This window comes from Mustela erminea, chromosome 15, assembly GCF_009829155.1.
Source record: "Mustela erminea isolate mMusErm1 chromosome 15, mMusErm1.Pri, whole genome shotgun sequence".
NCBI lineage: Eukaryota > Metazoa > Chordata > Mammalia > Carnivora > Mustelidae > Mustela > Mustela erminea.
In genome coordinates this window covers 531046-547610 of record NC_045628.1, presented here as the reverse complement: position 1 = coordinate 547610, position 16565 = coordinate 531046, and the positions used below count along the sequence as shown (strand labels likewise).

At 60.1% G+C, this 16565-nt stretch overlaps 1 protein-coding gene across 1 annotated transcript in view; it reads left to right on the top strand.

Moving 5' to 3' along the window:
- TFDP1 (transcription factor Dp-1) overlaps positions 1–16565 on the top strand; it is a 43752-nt gene that overhangs the window by 9081 nt on the left and 18106 nt on the right. The window contains exon 3 of the mRNA XM_032314270.1: positions 9019–9085. Within this exon, the coding sequence (XP_032170161.1) occupies positions 9019–9085 (67 nt within the window). The remainder of the gene's footprint in view (positions 1–9018; positions 9086–16565) is intronic.

The following is a 16565-nucleotide window of genomic DNA, read 5'->3' as shown; positions in this document are numbered from 1 at the left end:
TCGCGCTGAGCAGAGAGCCTGAAGTGGGGCTCGATCCCAGGACCCTGAGATCATGACCTGAGCCGAAGGCAGAGGCTTCACCCACTGAGCCCCCCAGGCGCCCCATGAATGGGACATGTTTTTTGGCAAAAAAGGCAAAGGGTGAAGTGCAGAGTGCAGTCCGGTGGGGGACAGACGGTGCTGTGGTTCCGGCTGCGTCTGCCTGGGAAGGGCTGTGGCTCTGGGGAGCGAGAGGCGCACCCAAGGAGGTGCACAGACCTCGGGTTCTGGCGGCAGTTGGAGGCCGTGCTGCCTGTGCTTTCCGCGGCGGGCTGGGGGTAGCGGTGTCATGAGTCTGGTGAGGTCGGGCCCGGCTTTGTGGGGGGAGCGGGGCAGAGGTGAAATGGAGACGCTCCCAGGAGCCCCGGGCTGCGGGCGTCTCTGCGTCGGGAGACCCCGCGCGTCGTGGACTGCCGTGAAGCAGGACGCTGGAGTGTGGCCGAGGCTGGGGCTGGTTTTGCTGGCCGGGCGGGCGCGGACGCAGGAGCAGCCGTGCCTTGTTTGTCGGCTGCCGGTGGCGTGGGCCCTGGCGGAGAACCCAGGTCTCACCCAAATTTCAGAAACGCTGGCGGCGGTGCGCGCCCTCACTCTGCGCCATGCCACGCCCGCTGCTCCCCTTACCCCCGACTTGCTGGGGTTTGCGGATTTACTCCTGTTCCCGGGCTGCTCCTTCCGGACGGGCTGGAGACTCTCCCGAGGACGCTGGTTTCTCACGGCTGCTCTCTGGAGTGTGCTCTGGGCACAGGCCTGTGTGTCTTCTCCAGACCAGCCCTTCGGCTCTCCAGCCAGCACTGCCCTGCCTGTGGCTCAGGGCCAGCTCTCCGTGACCTTCCGTCTCGCTCTCTCCGGTCTGCAGATGTGGGCCTCTGCTCCGTTGACGCTTGCCGCCATCTTGGTTGCTTTTCCCTGGTCGCCCCTCCAGTCCCGACCCCCGACCCGCGACCTCTAGCCTGCATCCTGACCCGTCCCGCGTCGTCACTAATTTCGTCATCCTTGGGACCCCGTATCCTTTGTCTGTCCAGCCGGTCACGAAACAGCGTCTCAGGACGAATTCAGAAGAGGTCACAGAGCCGACTGCCGACAGTCGGTCCAGGGTGACTCTCCTGGTGATGTGCGGGACACGGTCTGGGGCTTAGGCCCCAGTGTGTGTGTTTGAACACGCGCGTCCCCAGCGGCTTTCCGTGAACGGACTCCCACGTTCCGGTTCCCTGCTGTTGCATGCCGCGACTTCTGGGTTCACGGGTGTCTGTGGGCGTCGATAACTGAAGATCCAGTCCCGAGGGACATTTGAGACGCGTGCAGGGGCGGAGAGAACATGGTGCGGACCTGCACCCGCCCGCGTCCCAGGTAGCGCTGCTCACGGCGGCTGGTCCGCGCTTCTCCGCCCGCAGGGGATCGTGAAGCCGGTGGCAGACGCCGCGTGCTTCCACGCAGCGTTCTCGTGCATGTTGTCGGACAGCGGGTGTCCTGTCGGGACGTGTCCTCACGCATTTGGTCCTGCTGATGGGCCTCTGGGCTGCTTGCAGAGCTTGCAGGCAGGGGCAGTGGCTCGTGGTGTGTGCTTTGGGCCGGGCTCCATGTGAGCCCACTGCTGGGCACGGCGCTACCACTCGTCTCCACTGGACGCTTTGTCCGCTCGGGGCCTCTTCTTTATGTCATGGGCCTTCGCTTTCCAGCGACTTTTTTGCATAACGTGCCACGTCTGATTGCTTTGGGAAGTCCCTGTGGTGCCCTTTCTGTGCAAGGACGGAGCCTGCGCGGGTGGGTAAGGCAGGGAAGTGCCGGTGCAGAGTTGAGGCCCTGGGCCCCGGCATGTCCGCATGCTCCGCTGTTCTTGGCGCGTCTCGCCCTGCTGCCGGGGTTGTTGTTACTAAGGTGTCGTTACCCCTCGGCCACCCCTGGGCTGGCTCTCCCTCTGGGACCCGGGGTGGCCAGATGGTCCCTGTGGGCAGGACGGTGTCTGAGCTCCCTCACCTGGTCCAGGGCGGGATCCGTTCCCTTCTGGGCTGCTGTTTGGAGACTGCCCTCAGTTCCTGGCTTGTGGGCCCTTTCTGGGGTGGCTGATGTCCCTGGGGGCAGGGAGCAGCCGGGAGGGGCGTGGGGAGCTGATGGAGCGAAGTGCACACGCACACGCACACGCGCACACGCACACACACACACACACACACACACACGGGGCGAGAGACTTGCCAGCAGGACCGGCTCCTGCAGCCGAAGCCTTTGCAGGTCTCGTCACCAGGTGTGGCCCCACTCAAGAGGGGGATTGGGCAGGGCCACGCAGCTGGGAGCTGGAGGCTCCGTCCCACGCTGGATGCAAAAAGGACCCCATGGGTGTCTGCGGGACCCGGCCTGTCCTCGACGCTGGTCGTGCCAGAAGCCCTGGTCCTGTTTGCTCTGCAGCCGAGGGTGGGTCTGTGTGGGACCCTGGGGAGAGTGGGGGCCCCGCGGAGGGCCCTTTGCCATACCTCAGCTCTGCCCCTGCGCGGGTCCGTCCTCGGGCTGGTGGTGTTGAGGGTCGTCTTGCATTCTGCAGTGTGATTTGTGGTGTGGACGTTTCCGCTCAGTGACGTGCCGTGCACCCCTCGGGGAGGTTGGGCGGCCTCTGCGGGGCGCAGCGTGCTTCTGTCGTGGGATCGCTCCTGGGTGCTGCGTGTCTCTTGCTGTGTGAGAGGCCTCCCCGCCGTCTCTTACACCAGCTCACTGCTGGTACGAGCGGCGCCGTGGGCACGTTTCCTCGTTCTCCGCCGTCCTCTCGGCCGCCGGCCGCCAGCGGCTCCTGTGCGCTCCCTGCTCCCTCGGGCCGCGCGTGCGTCTGGAGCTGGGCTGCCGGCTGTCCCCGAGCACTGCGTGTGCTGGTCCAGGGGGGCCTCTGGAAGGAGGAGGGTTGGGCCAGGTCTGCAGAGGAGGGGCCCTGTCTCGGCCCTCGCGGGTTCTTACTGGGCGTCTGGACAGTGGCACTTGCCGACGCTCTGCGTTGAGCGTTTGTAAGGAGGAGGCTGTGCACGTTTTCTCTCTGTGCTTTCCCAGGTCTCCGCGTGCCCGTGACAGCGTTGGAGACCTCGACTCGTCGTCCTCTCGTTGGCCCCGTCTTGGTGTTTTTGTGCTTCTGTCTTGGAATTACGTCTGCATTTCAGTTGCCCGCTGCCTCTTCTGGGGAGTAAACTTCTGCTGGAGGAGGCTTGCCGTGTGCTCCAGACCTGCTGTGGCTGCCTGGGTGCCGCTCAGTACTCCCCAGCCCGCCCCCGCCCCGGCCGGCATCCGCCTCCCAGGGCTTCTGTTCCAGTGGGCACGGGGCAGCAGGAAGTAACCGGTGCGGGAGTCAAAGCGCGCAGGGAGGTGGTGGGAAGCGTGGGGCCGTCTCTGCCGAGGGGCCCGCCCTTGATCCCACGGGCGCCCGAGGAGGTCTGTGTTGGCGAGGTTGTTCCAGAGAGAGGGCGGAGAGGAGCAGGGATCCAGGGCGGGCGGCCTGTGGATGAGGCTGGAGCTCGGTTCTGCTGAGCCAGCTAAAGCTCTCCGGCGCCGTTTCCCCGTGCAGCCTGGTGCTTTGGTGCCGTGAGCGGGGTCCTCGGGCCACTGCGAGAGCAGAGCGGCCTGTCGTGTCCCCATGTGGTCCAGACACAACAGGACAGACCATGTCTGTGGGGCTGCTGAGGCGCGCTGAGCCCAACGAGTGCTTCTGTCTCTGGTTTACGTGTGAAACCAGAGTTAGTGTTTCAGTGTTTTGTTACTGGAGGGTAAGAAAAGTTTGCACCGTAAGTTAAAGCTCTTGGGGAAAAATACGGCCCGTGTGCTTATCTTAAAATTGGCCGCAGTTTCAGGAATAGCTTTTAAAAAACAGAACACGTCCTGCATTTCTGTGTTTGTCAGGTGCGTTCAGGTCTTGCCTCTGGGCAGAGGATGGGAGGCCAGTGGGCGGTGTGGCCTCGGCCCCTTCCCGGGCCCTCGTCCATGGCTGTGTAACTGAGGCTCCGCCGTATTGGCTGACTAACCCCGTGACAACGGGTTCGTGTTGGAGCATCACAGGGAGGTCCTGGGGGGCCGAGGGCGAGGCAGGGGCTCGGGGCTCTGGTGGGGGGAGCTGCACACCTGGGCGTGGCACATCTGGGCCCCCTCTGGCTGGGTCCTGCGGGTCCTGCGGGTGCTGCGGCAGGAAGGCGGCGTGTTCCTCCTCCCACAGAGACAGGAGGCAGGCCTGAGACCCCAGAGCGGTGAAGAAGGAACTCCGTGCGCGGCACCTTTTCCACGCCCCACTGCACACTCCGCACAGACGGCAGGTTCCTGACTTTGTCAGGTGTGATTGGCGCCCCCAGTCCACGCGTCCTCGGGAAGGGAGTTGCGCCACGTGCACCCCTCGTGGTCCCGGTCGTAGCTGGTGGGCCGCTCTTCAGGCTGCTCTGACGACCCTCACAGGGACCCCCTTGCACTGGCCTTCCGTGTGGAGCCCCGGTGGCCCTGTGCCGTGGTGAGGGAGGTGGGCTTGCACTGCTCTCGTCCTGCACGTGGGGACTAGCCCGGGTCCGCCCCCGACCCCCGCAGGAGAGCCTGGGGTGGGCGTCTGGGGAGGGAGCAGAGTGCGGCACGAGGCAGCCGGCTGCCCCACGGGGGACAGCTGTGGGGGTCAGCACCTAAGCAGGGGGTCTCATAGCTCAGGCACAGACAGATCCACAGCGGGGAGCTCTTCCCGGGAAAGGCGATGGTGATTTCCTGCTGTCCTCAGTCGGGTCTTGCCACCCCTTACCACAGTGAGCCCCCTGAGGTCTCTCCGATGTTCAGTGTCCTGTGAAGGGGGTGGTGTTTTAGAAAAGCACCGTCAGGGGAGGGCTGAGCCCGGGACTGGGGGGGAGAGTGGGGGTTCTTGGTGATGCCGGCTGAGTCAGTCTGTGTGGTTCAGACAGACCCGCTTCTCTCCGGGACTTCACGCTGGCTACACGCTGCTGCCGAGCGATGCCCCCTGCCCCCATGCCCATGGTGTTGGCTGCCACCCGGGAGGGACTGGCCCTGGGGGCCGTGCACCTGCGGACTAGGTGGACACACAGCTTGCAGCAGGCAGGTGTGTCCCCGAGTGGCTCGTCAAGCCCAGGTGTGATTTCCATCGTCTTCAGGAGCCAGGTGGGGCCCGGTCGCTGGCTTGTGCTGTGAGTGTGTCGGCATTCGGGCGGGGTGAACCGGTGCTGGCCCCTGTTCAGGCCACCCGTACGTGGAGGCTGGTGGACCTCCAGAGGCTGTCCGGCTCTGGTGTCACTGGCTGCCAGGCCGTTGCTGGCTGGGCCGTCGGTGCGATCCAGCCCTGCCAGGCACCATGGGGCCTACTCGCTCCTCCTGGACGGTCTTTGTCTGAGGTCGGGAGGCCTGGAGGTGTCGTTTCGGTCACGACGGTTCATCTCTGGTAATTGGCAGTTAGTCACGTGTCACTAGAACACGCGGGTCAAATCTGCGTTTGCTTCAAAAGTGCGTTCAGTGACTTCCCAGTTGGTGAAAAGTAGTACTTTCTCTTATGATCTAGAGAAAAATCATTGACCACTGTGCTCTGTTGTCGTGAAACAGAGGCCTCAGAGCTCAGGTTAAAATCACAGCATTTCTTCTCCCGCACAATGTCTGTGGCCCGGTTGGGGTGGCCGGGTCACAGGGAGACGCCGCCCAGATCGAAGGCAGCCAGAAGGCATGCGCCCGGATCGCTGGTCTCCCCAGTAGCCCCCCCCCGCCCCGCCCCACCCCGCGCCTCGTCACCTCTGCTCACCTCCCCACCAGCCTCCCTCTCTGCTCCCACTCCAGCGCCCCAGGGAGGAAAGGGCTGCTGGGTGCCATGGAACCCTCCGGGTCCTAGAGCCTGGCCTCCCGCCCCAGCTGGAGAACCTGGGGCCCTGGGGCTCCTGCGTCTGTGACAAGGTGGCGGCCTTATAGGCTTTCTGCACTGTGTTCTCCGTCTCCCCCTGAGCAAGAGCATTGGCAGTCGTCTCTCTGTTTCCCGAGTTCGCCAGCGAGAAGCAGTCTTGTACCTCCTGTGATTCTGACATGTGACACGAGCGTTTCTGTGCCTGGGAGACTTGCTCTCGGGTCAACTGGCCACTGTCCCAAGTGCGGGCAGTGCAGGCGTCCGCAGGAGCCAGTGGCCAGCCCGTGGTCTTCTTCCTGGGTCTTCTTGACTGTGCTGTAGGTCTTGGCTTGGGCACAAGGCAGGTGCATGTTGACTGAACCCGCAGCTCTCTGGGAAGTGGATCCCATGGAGGCGGCATAGTTCTGGAAACGGCCCTGGGTCCTTGGGTCTGTAGCGCCCAGGCTGGGTCGCAGTTGGCAGCTGCCAGTGTCTGGCCCACGGGCTGCTGGCCTGGCAGGGAACAGCAGCCCCGCCAGACAGGGCCTGCCCGGCCCTGTGTCTGGATGCACAGTGGGACAGGCCTGCTCTGGGCAGGGCCACCGTGCATCCCAGGGCTCTCGCTGGGCCCTGTGTGCTGCATGCGTGGTGGGGGGCTCTGCAAATGTGGCTCCCCTCTTGCAGGAGTGCTGGCGGGTGCAGGAGACAGAATGGGTCTTACTGGGCACGAGTGAGCCGCGTTCACGCTGGGCTTTTCCTGGCGTCGGCGAGCAGACTCGATGCTCGCTGGTTGGACCTGTCCCTCGTCCAGGGCTTGGGGGGCTCCCTTCATCCTGTTGGCTCTGCGAGCATCTTCCTTTCTGTCCTGGTCCCTGTGTTCTCCAGTGACTCCTCAGCTCTGTCACTGAGACGGGCAGGAGGGACTGGCCTCTTCATCCGTTCCCAGACTTCGCCAGAAAGGGCCGTGCCGGTCTGTTCCTGGCCCGGGCTGCCCATTGGATGCCTTCTGTAGGCAGCCCCCCTCCAGGGCGGACGGGCTGCGTCGACGGATAGTGTGAGTGGACTGGGTGTCCCCTGGGGGAGCTGGGGCTCCCCAAATTGGTTCCTGATTTGGGTTGTGAGGCGTAGATTGCCAGGGTGGTGCCGCTGCTGTGCCAACCGTGATCGCCATCTCTGGGGGGGGATGGCCGCGCGCTTGGCCTTCCTATGAGCGGCCAGGGCTGCCGTGCCCATGACTGCCGCACCGAAGCAGGACGTCTGGTGGCAGCAGGTCGGGGCACATGCCGGGTCCTGCCGGTCCCACTGAGGCAGAGCCACGTGGGCAGTGATGGGCCCTGTTCTCCTCGGGCCTTTGTGGTTCTTGTCTCCGTTTGCTCTGGTGTGGACGGGTAGTGGACAAGGAGGTCAGGGCCACTGTCTGTGGGATGGAGCGCCCTTGGGGCCGTGGGCAGAAGGAGCTGGCAGCGCCAGGGATCTGCAAGGAGCCTGGGGCCGTCTGACAGGCGCTGCTGTCAGCGTGGGGGGCTGAGGCCCTCCCCTGCCTCGGCTAGCTCCTTGCTCTGTGGCCTTTGGTGTCCTGTGGCTCTGGGGTCCTTGGAGCCTGTTTGCTGGGACCAGCCTGGTGCTGCTCCCCCAGCAAGAAGAAAGGTCCTCTTCACCTGCCTCCCGGTCGGTGACCACCCAGTCCAGCCGGGCCTCGGAGTGGGTCCTCCTCGCGGGCCTGCACTGGGCTCCCTCCGTTTCTGTTGGAAGCTGGGGTTCGGGAGAGTCCGGGAAACGTGGCCTGTGTGGTGTTGCCAGGTTCTGAGACCGTGCAGTGGGCCTCTCCCTGTGCGGGCCCGACTTCTGTCTCTGGTGAATTCAGCGGGTAGGACGTGTGCTCTGGTTTCTGGTGTCGATTGTGCATTTTGGGTGCGTTTGGTTTGTTCACTGTGCGCCCAGTGGAGATGGTCAGCCTGTGCCCGGGCTGCCGCAGGCCCAAGGTGGGTGGTCCCCTGTACCAGGCCCAGGCGAGCTTGTCGCTGCTGCAGGTGCACTTGGGAATTGTCCCCCTGGGGACTGCGTTTGCTCAGGGTGGGGGGCCGTGGGGCTTCCTGGACAAGCAGGATGGTGCTGGGAGCTGTCACATCCCCCTACAGGCTGGCCTGTGCCCGCACAGACACGTGATATGCTCTGGGTGTGTTTGAGGTGACAGTGGACTCAGGCCTCAGGCCCCGGACATCTGGGCGTTCTTGGGGGGTTCTCCTGCTGGACCAGGAGCGGTTAGAGGCCTGGGCAGGAGGGAGCTTGTCTGCCAGGCTCGGCTGACCTTTGTTGTGGTTCGTGTGTGTGTGTTTATGCACACGCGTGTGCACATGTGGGTGTAGTACCTGCGTCTGTGGACGTGTGTGTGCATCTGGGTACAGGGCATGAATGAGAGGTGGCTGCAGGAGGCTTGGTTTTCTAGGACCCCCCCAGGCCCTGTGCCGGCTCAGGGTGGCGTGCAGATGCCCTTGGCTGGTGCTTGGTGAAGGGGGCGAGCTCTGGACCTGGGCCACCTACAGGGGAGCCGAGGTGAACGAAAGCAGGAGGCAAGGCAGCAGTCGTTCCTCGACTGGACACGACCTCTGGTAGCGTCCTAGAGGGCCCTGCAGGCCTTTTCTGTGCCTTTGCGCACTGTGCGCTGTGACGCTCCTCCCGGTGCCCCCGTGCCTCGTGCTGTGCGGATGTCCTGCTTACGAGGTGGGGGCCCCGCGCGACAGGCACGTCCCACGGTGCCGCCGTGCCCACGCTCCTGCCGCGCCCGGGGCGCCGGGGGACCCTCTTCCCAGGTCCCATTACTAGGCCGCTCTCAGGATGGGCAGATGAATTTTCACGTCCACCCGCGCTATGCCCTCGCCGGGCTCAGGCGGGCCATGGAACGCGCACGCGGACTTCCTCTGCGGAAGCTGTTTCCGTCACGCGTGCAGGCTGAGCTGTGGAGGCGGACGTCGCCGAACGCCTTTTCTCCGCTGAGGGTCCGGCCGGAGAGCTTGGCGGCGGGAGGCCCTGTGCTCCCTGCATGGTGTCCTGCCCTTGTTTGCGTAAGGGTGACCGTTGTGTCTCTTTACTCTGTGACTTGCAGCCCCTCCGGCGGGCGGCTTGTCACTCTCTCGGACGCGCATTGACTGTCCCTGTTGCTTTCACAGGCCGCTCTAATTGAAGCCAACGGGGAACTCAAGGTCTTCATAGACCAGAACCTTAGTCCTGGAAAAGGTAAGGCGTCTCTTTCTGAATACCCTTCTGTTGATAGAGTGTTCCGTTTGCTGGATCTGCGGGTTTCTCTGGTGTGAGAGGCCCGGTCAGCGGTGGGGGCCCTGCTGCAGGCGGGCTCGGCCCGGGTCCCGGCAGGAGGGGCGGCGCGCTGTTTGGAGCTCAGCCGGACGCGCCACCTGCGGGCCCACGGCGGCGGTGGAGCTCGTCTTGGTCTGTAAGTCCCGTGCGGTGTGTGGACGTGCGGGAACGTGCCCAGGCCATGTGCTCCCTCCACCTCGGGGCCGCCGTGAGCCCTCCAGGTGTCTGCTCTGCGCACGGCGCCGGCCAGGACAGCCTTGAATCCAGGGCTTGTGCACACGTCGTGTGCGGGTCAGCGTCCTCGCCGTCAGGAGGCCCCGTGTGTATGTTCATGGGCGGGCGGGGGGTGGATCGGTCGCAGCCCCTGCTCCCCCCAGGGCCCCACGGCTCCCCCCGTAGAGGGACCGTGAGGATCGTCTGCCCGTGCGTTTGAGCTGCTGCTGGTTTCCTTGGGGAGACTAGCCGTGGAGGCGCCGGGCCGGAGGAGAGGATGGGCGACTGCCGGCTGCCCATAGCGCTGTTGATGCCTCTGCTCTGTCCGCGTCTGCTGGATGGAGGCCCGAACACGGGGTCTCTTGGCTCGTGAAATGAGGCCTGTGGCCCAGCCCCTTCTCTTCCGTCTGCTGCCGGCAAGTGGGCCAGGAGCCCAGCTGTCTCCTGCCCTGCGGGGCCCTTCCACGTGTGGCTCAGCAGGCCGGCGTGGTTTGGGGTGGAGGGCTCACGCCCTGTCCCTTCTGTGGCTTTGGGTGTCACCTTCAGATGCCCACAGAGGCCCTCGGGCCTTGCAGGGCCCCCGGCCTGGTTCTTGTCGGGCTCAGCTGGTCTCGTCCCGCTGGCCACTCTCCCCCAAGATGGGCTGTGGGCCCGCCCATGCTCTCCTGGTTTCTGTGTTTTTGGAAGGCCGTGGGCAGCGTCCTGCTTTTCTGTGGAGCCCGTGCCCTTCTGTTTCCTGTACAAGGACGGAGAGCCTGCTGAGAGGTGTAGACGGTTTATCTCGGTGGCTTTCACTGTTCACAGAGGCTTGGGTGAGACGCTGGAGTGTAACCAGGGACCCGTAGGGTTTCAGGACTTGTGGGCGTGACGTGTTTTGATAAATTGATGAAGCAGAAGTGATTGTGAAAAAAGTCTGCCAACCTTGCTCCCTTGGGAACGACGGGCATCCTTCGTTCTGGTGTTTGTCTTTACTGTTTGGGGACCGGGGGTCCCCCTGCTGCTCGTCTCCGTTTCCTTCTTAGCCGCGAACAGTTTGCGTCCTGCCGAGTCTGAGGGTGGGGTGGGGTCTTGGGTTGGGGGGTCCAGAGAGCAGCTTCCTGGGTTCCCTAGAACACTCTGGTGTTAGCTGCCTGCACGGTTTAGGTATTTCCTGTCCTCCTTAGGTGCGGCCTGGCGGCTCTGCGGCCGCTGTACCTTGTCCGGGCTCGGTGCTCCGCTCGCGGCTGGACGAGGAGGGCTGCCCCTCGAGGCTCTCCAGGCCTCTGCCTCTGCTTCTGCGCCTCTGCTGCAGCCCGTGTGGGCTCCCAGGTGCCTCTGCTCCTTGCCTTCTTCCGGGGCGCTGCCCCTGCCCCTGGGGGGGTGAGCCCAGACCACATGGCCCCGACCGGGCTTCGGCCCCGCCTGTGAGCCGCCCGAGGACCTGTGCGCGTCCCAAGGAGTTGTCGTGGCCCAGCCGTTTGTCTGTCGGATGGGACGCCCGCCTGTGCTGGCGGCGGCCGGAGCGGGCCGGGCTGTCGGGCCGCCCCAGCTCTGCCCCACGCCGCCTGCTGGGCAGGAGCGTTCCCACCTGCAGTCCCCTTTGCTTCCGGCTCAGGAGTTTGAGGATGACTTTAGGCCGCGTGCTGCTGACTTGGCTCCTCGCTGCTCCCTGGTGTTTCATGAGGTTGAGGAGCCCGTGCGGGTCGCGCAGTGTCGTCTGATTCAGTCACTGCCGGCCGTTCCTGACGGGGTTCGACAAAGGCTCGCCAGGGTCGCGCTGAGTGATGCCACACCCTCTGGCACAGACGGGTCTGGGAGCCCAGGGGTGTGGCCGGCAGCGTGTGCCGAGAGCCGTCCCTCTGGAGTGACCACGAGGGGCCGTGGCTGGCTCTCACTTTGGGGGGGTCAGCAGCGGGGTGGGGGGCGGCCCAAGGGGGGCTGCGGCCTGGGCCCGGTGCAGGCTGGGCATTGAGGGGCGGGGCCCGGTCTCACTTTTTGCCCGGACCTTGTGCCCCTGTGCCCTATTGCACCTGGAGGGCCAGCTCGCCTCTGCTTCTAGGTCTACCTACTGAGAACTTGGAAACGGGCGGGCACCTGAGCTGTGCGGGGCCCGGGCACTCACAGGGACCCTGCTGCCCTCAGCTGGTGGTGTGAGCCGCTCCTGAGATGAGGTCTCCTGCTTGCCTGCTCCTGCCCGAGCTCTGGCCGTGATGCCCCGTCCCATGGTGGTCCCGTGCGCTCCCAGGAGGGGCTTGCTGCTTTTGCCTTGTTCGTTCGGTCCTGGCTGCGGCTCTGCTCGCCCTCCTGGCCTTCAGTGCCACCCGTGCCTTTGCTTTGCCTGCCTCTTCTTGCTGCGGGTCTGGCCCGTTTCCAGATCCCCGCGTCTACAGACTTCTCCAGAGGCAGAACCTGTGGGAGGCCGTGGCGAGTGCGAGAGAGGCTCATTTTGTGGAACTGGCCCTCATGACAAGGGGGCCGGCAGATCTGAAATGTGGGGGGCTGGCTGGCAGCCTGGACGTAGCAGCAGTGCTCCTTCCTCCCTGAGGAAACCTGGTTCTGCTCTGAAAGCCTTGGACTGGTTAGGCAGTTCTGGAGGGTAGTCTCCTTTGCTGGAGGTCGGCTTCCTGGTCCAGAGCACCTCCAGCGGGCCTGGGATCGGATAGCAGGGGACAGGCACCTTGCAAGGAGGCGTATCGAGTCAGTGGCCCCAGCTCTCTGTACTCACCAGCCCTGAAGACCAGAGCCCTCCAGTCAGAGACGGGAAGTTTTTATGTGAGCGGGCTCACTTGTGACGCGCTGGGTCTCTTCTGGGGCTTTGCCGATGGCTGTGACACTGTGTGAACCTTGCAGGCGCGTTTGTTCCTGGGGTAGGTCTGCTGCCCCTGAGCAGGGGCCACGTGGTGTGTGGGCATGGCTGCACCGTTTTGCATCTGTGCCACACACGGGTGTGCCTGGCCGTGCACCCCAGCACTGCCTCCCCTTGCTGAGTTTTGGGTTCTGGTGGCCCTGGTGAGTCCGAGCCCCTTTGCCCCTAGGCCTGCCCCGCTGGTGGGGGTCTGTCCAGGTGCTTCGCTGGCCCAGTTTCTCTCCAACCTTCCTACTGGGTTCTCCTCTGCCAGCCACCCAGCCGCACCTTGGGGCTCTTGCTGCCGTCCACAGCCACATGTGCACCCTCCCCCTTGCGATGCGCCTGCTGCCTGCCCATCCCCTGTGCGCGGTTGGCCTGGGGCCGCGGCTCGCGTGCTGCTCTCTCTTGCCACTTCTTGCTTGCGCTGTCCCTAAAAGATTCTCTTCATGACACAAACGACACATGCTTCCTGAGGAAGCCCCGCGTGTTCCTCAGTGTACAGGCAAAGTGGGCGCTCCCCATTCTGTAAACACTTTCCTTCCTAACCCTCAGTGTTGGGGCTCACCCAGTCCCTGCCGTCGTGTGACTTAACACGTGGCCGTCGCTGGCCATTCCTGGAGTTTCTAGTGCTGCCTTTTGTCCCTAGGCAACTTTCTGGTGGTGAGCTGTGGCACCTGTCGACTGTTGACAGAGACCCGTCTTCTCCCTGAGGGGCTCCGTGCCCGCGTGGGCTCCAGCCGAGGGGCAGGCCCATCTCTGCGGAGTGCTGCTCCCTGCGTCTATGGCCGTGTTGGCCTAGGGAGAGGGTGTCTTTTCTTCTGTTTCAGGCTTGCCTGACTTAGAAGGGCGCAGAGGCAGGAGAGATGAAGTTTTGGGGATGCCATGTGGCCGGGGACCTGGCATTGCTGTGTGATTCTTGAGTCATGGTGACTGCGGTCCCCCGGACGTGCATGCGCCTGTGCACACAGTGGGTCAGTCCAGGCCGGTGTTCCTGCGGCGGTGGGGAGAGGGGCCCACCGCAGCAAGAAATGGCAGCGCTCGCTCAGCCCCGGAGTGTGGAGCAGAGGCTTCAGCTTGTTCTTCCCTCCCACCCCTTGAGCCCAGAGGACAGCTGGAGCGTGGGGGGCCGTCCCAGCCTCTGAGCCCTGCTGCTGGGTGTGCAGTGATGACTGGCCATGGTGCCTACCAGAGTGTGTGCCGTGCAGGCGAATGGTGATGGCGGCGTCTGCCCATCTCGGTCCCAGCGGGCATGCTGAGATGTGGTGCGCCTCAGCTTGGACGGGGGGGGGCAGTGCTTCCAGGGTGCTCAGCTGGTGAGCAGCGGGCATGCGAGGCACAAGCCTGGGAGCGCAAGAGTGGGGAGGGAGGCCCTTGCTGCCGCTCCAGGGCCTGCAGGGCCCGGCAGCTCCTGCTGTCGTCTGGGGCCAAGCCGTGCACACCCTGGGCATGATCCGGAGGCCCTTTTGGCTCTGTGAGCACAGAGTATCTGTAGCGTGGTGGTCAGAATCATGACTATTAAGATGTTGGGTTCTCACCTGGCAGGCCAGAAGGAACTGGCGTGATATATTCCAAGCACTGAACAAGAAAAATACGCAGCCCCAAATACTATATCCAGCTAGACTGTCAGTGAAAATAGAAGGAGAGATAAAAAGCTTTCAGGACAAACAAAAATTAAAAGAATTTGCAAACACCAAATCAGCCCTATAGGAAATATCAAAAGAGGTCCTCTAAGCAAAGAGAGAGCCTAAAATTAACAGACCAGAAGGGAACAGAGACAATATACAGTAACAGTCACCTGACAGGCAATGCAATGGCATTAAGTTCATATCTCTCAATAGTTACCCTGAACGTTAAGGGCTAAATGCCCCAATCAAAAGACATAGGGTTTACAATGGATAAAAAACAAAACAAAACAAAACAAGACCCATCGATATGCTGTCTGCAAGAAACTCATTTTAGACCCAAAGACACCTTCAGATTTAAAGTGAGGGGTGGGAAACAATTTGCCATACTAATGGACATCAAAAGAAAGCTGGGGTGGCAATCCTTATTTCAGATAATTTAGATTTTAAGCCAAAGGCTACAATAAGAGATGAGGAAGGACACTATATCATACTTAAAGGGTATGTCCAACAAGAAGTTCTAACAATTTCAAATATCTATGCCCCTAACATGGGAATAGTCAATTATATAAACCAATTAATAACAAAATCAAAGAAACACATGGACAATAATAGTAGGGGACTTTAACAGCCCCCTCACTGAAATGGACAGATCATCCAAGCAAAAGACCAACAAAGAATGAAGGCCTTAAATGACACACTGGACCCGATGGACATCACAGATCTATTCAGAACATTCCATCCCAAAGGAATAGAATGAATACACATTCTTCTCTAGTGCACATGGAACATTCTCCAGAATAGATCACATCCTGGGTCACAAATCAGGTCTCAACTGGTACCAAAAGATTGGGATCATTCCCCGCGTATTTTCAGACCACAATGCTCTGAAGCTAGAACTCAATCACAAGAGGAAAGTTGGAAAGAACCCAAATACATGGAGACTAAAGAGCATCCTTCTAATGAATGGGTCAACCAGGAAATTAAAAAAGAACTGAAAAAATTCATGGAAACAAATGAAAACGAAAACACAACTGTTCAAAATCTGTGGGACACAGCAAAGGCAGTCCTGAGAGGAAAGTATATAGCAATACAAGACTTTCTCAAGAAACAAGAAAGGTCTCAAATATACAACCTAACCCTCTACCTAAAGGAGTGGGAGAAAGAACAGCAAGAAAGCCTAAACCTGGCAGGAGAAGAGAAATAATAAAGATCAGAGCAGAAATCAGTGCAATAGAAACCAAAGAGCAGTAGAACAGATCAACGAAACTGGGAGCTGGTTCTCTGAAAGAATAAGACTGATAAACCCCTGGCCAGACTTACCAAAACGAAAAGAGAAAGGACCCAAATCAATAAAATCATGAATGAAAGAGGAGAGATCACAACCAACACCGAAGAAATGCAAACATGTATAAGAACGTATTATGGGCAACTATATGCCAGCAAATTTGACAATCTGGAAGAAATGGATGCATTCCTAGAGACCTATAAACTACCACAACCAAACCAGGAAGAAATAAAAAACGTAAATAGACCCATAACCAGTAAGGAGATTGAAGCTTCACCAAAAATCTCCCAACAAAGAAGAGCCCAGGGTCAGATGGCTTCCCAGGGGAATTCTACCAAACATTTAAAGAAGAATTAACAACTATTCTCCTGAAACTGTTCCAAAAAATAGAAATGGCAGGAAAACTTCCAAACTCACTTGAGGCCAGCATTACCTTGATCCCCAAACCAGACAAAGACCCCACCAAAAAGGAGAATTACAGACCAATATCCCTGATGAACACAGATGTGAAAATTCTCACCAAAATACTAGCCAGTAGGACCCAACAGTACATTAAAGGGATTATTCACCACAACCAAGTGGGATTTATTCCTGGGCTCCAAGGTTGGTCCAACATCCGCAAATCAATCACTGTGATACAACACATCAATAAAAGAAAGAACAAGAACCACATGACACTCTCGATAGATGCTGAAAAAGCATCTGACAAAGTACAGCATCCCTTCCTGATCAAAACTCTTCATTGTGTAGGGATAGAGGGTACATACCTCAGTATCATCAAAGCCATCTATGAAAAACCCACTGCAAATATCATTCTCAATGGGGAAAAACTGAGAACTTTTCCCCTAAGGTCAGGAACACAGCAGGGATGCCCACTATCACCACTGCTATTCAGCATAGTACTAGAAGTCCTAGCTTCAGCAATCAGGCAACAAAAAGAAACAAAAGGCATCTGAATCAGCCAAGAAAAGTCAAACTTTCACTCTTCACAGATGATACGATACTTTATGTGGAAAACCCAAAAGACTCCACTGCAAAACTGCTGGAACTTGTACAGGAATTCAGTAAAGTGTCGGGATATAAAATCCATGCACAGAAATCAGTTGCATTTCCCACACCAACATTTGCATTTTTGACACCAACAGCAAAACAGAAGAAAGAAATTAAGGAGTCCATCCCATGTATAATTGTACCCAAACCCATAAAGATACCTAGGAATAAACCTAAACAAAGAGGCAGAGAATCTGTACTCGAAAACTATAAAGTACTCATGAAAGAAATTGAGGAAGACACAAAGAAATGGAAAAACATTCCATGCTCCTGGATTGGAAGAACAGATACTGTGAAAATGTCTGTGCTGTCTAAAGCAATCTGTACATTTCATGCAATCCCTATCAAAATACCATGAATTTTTCCTGAAAGAAATGGAACAAATAATCCTAAAATTTATAT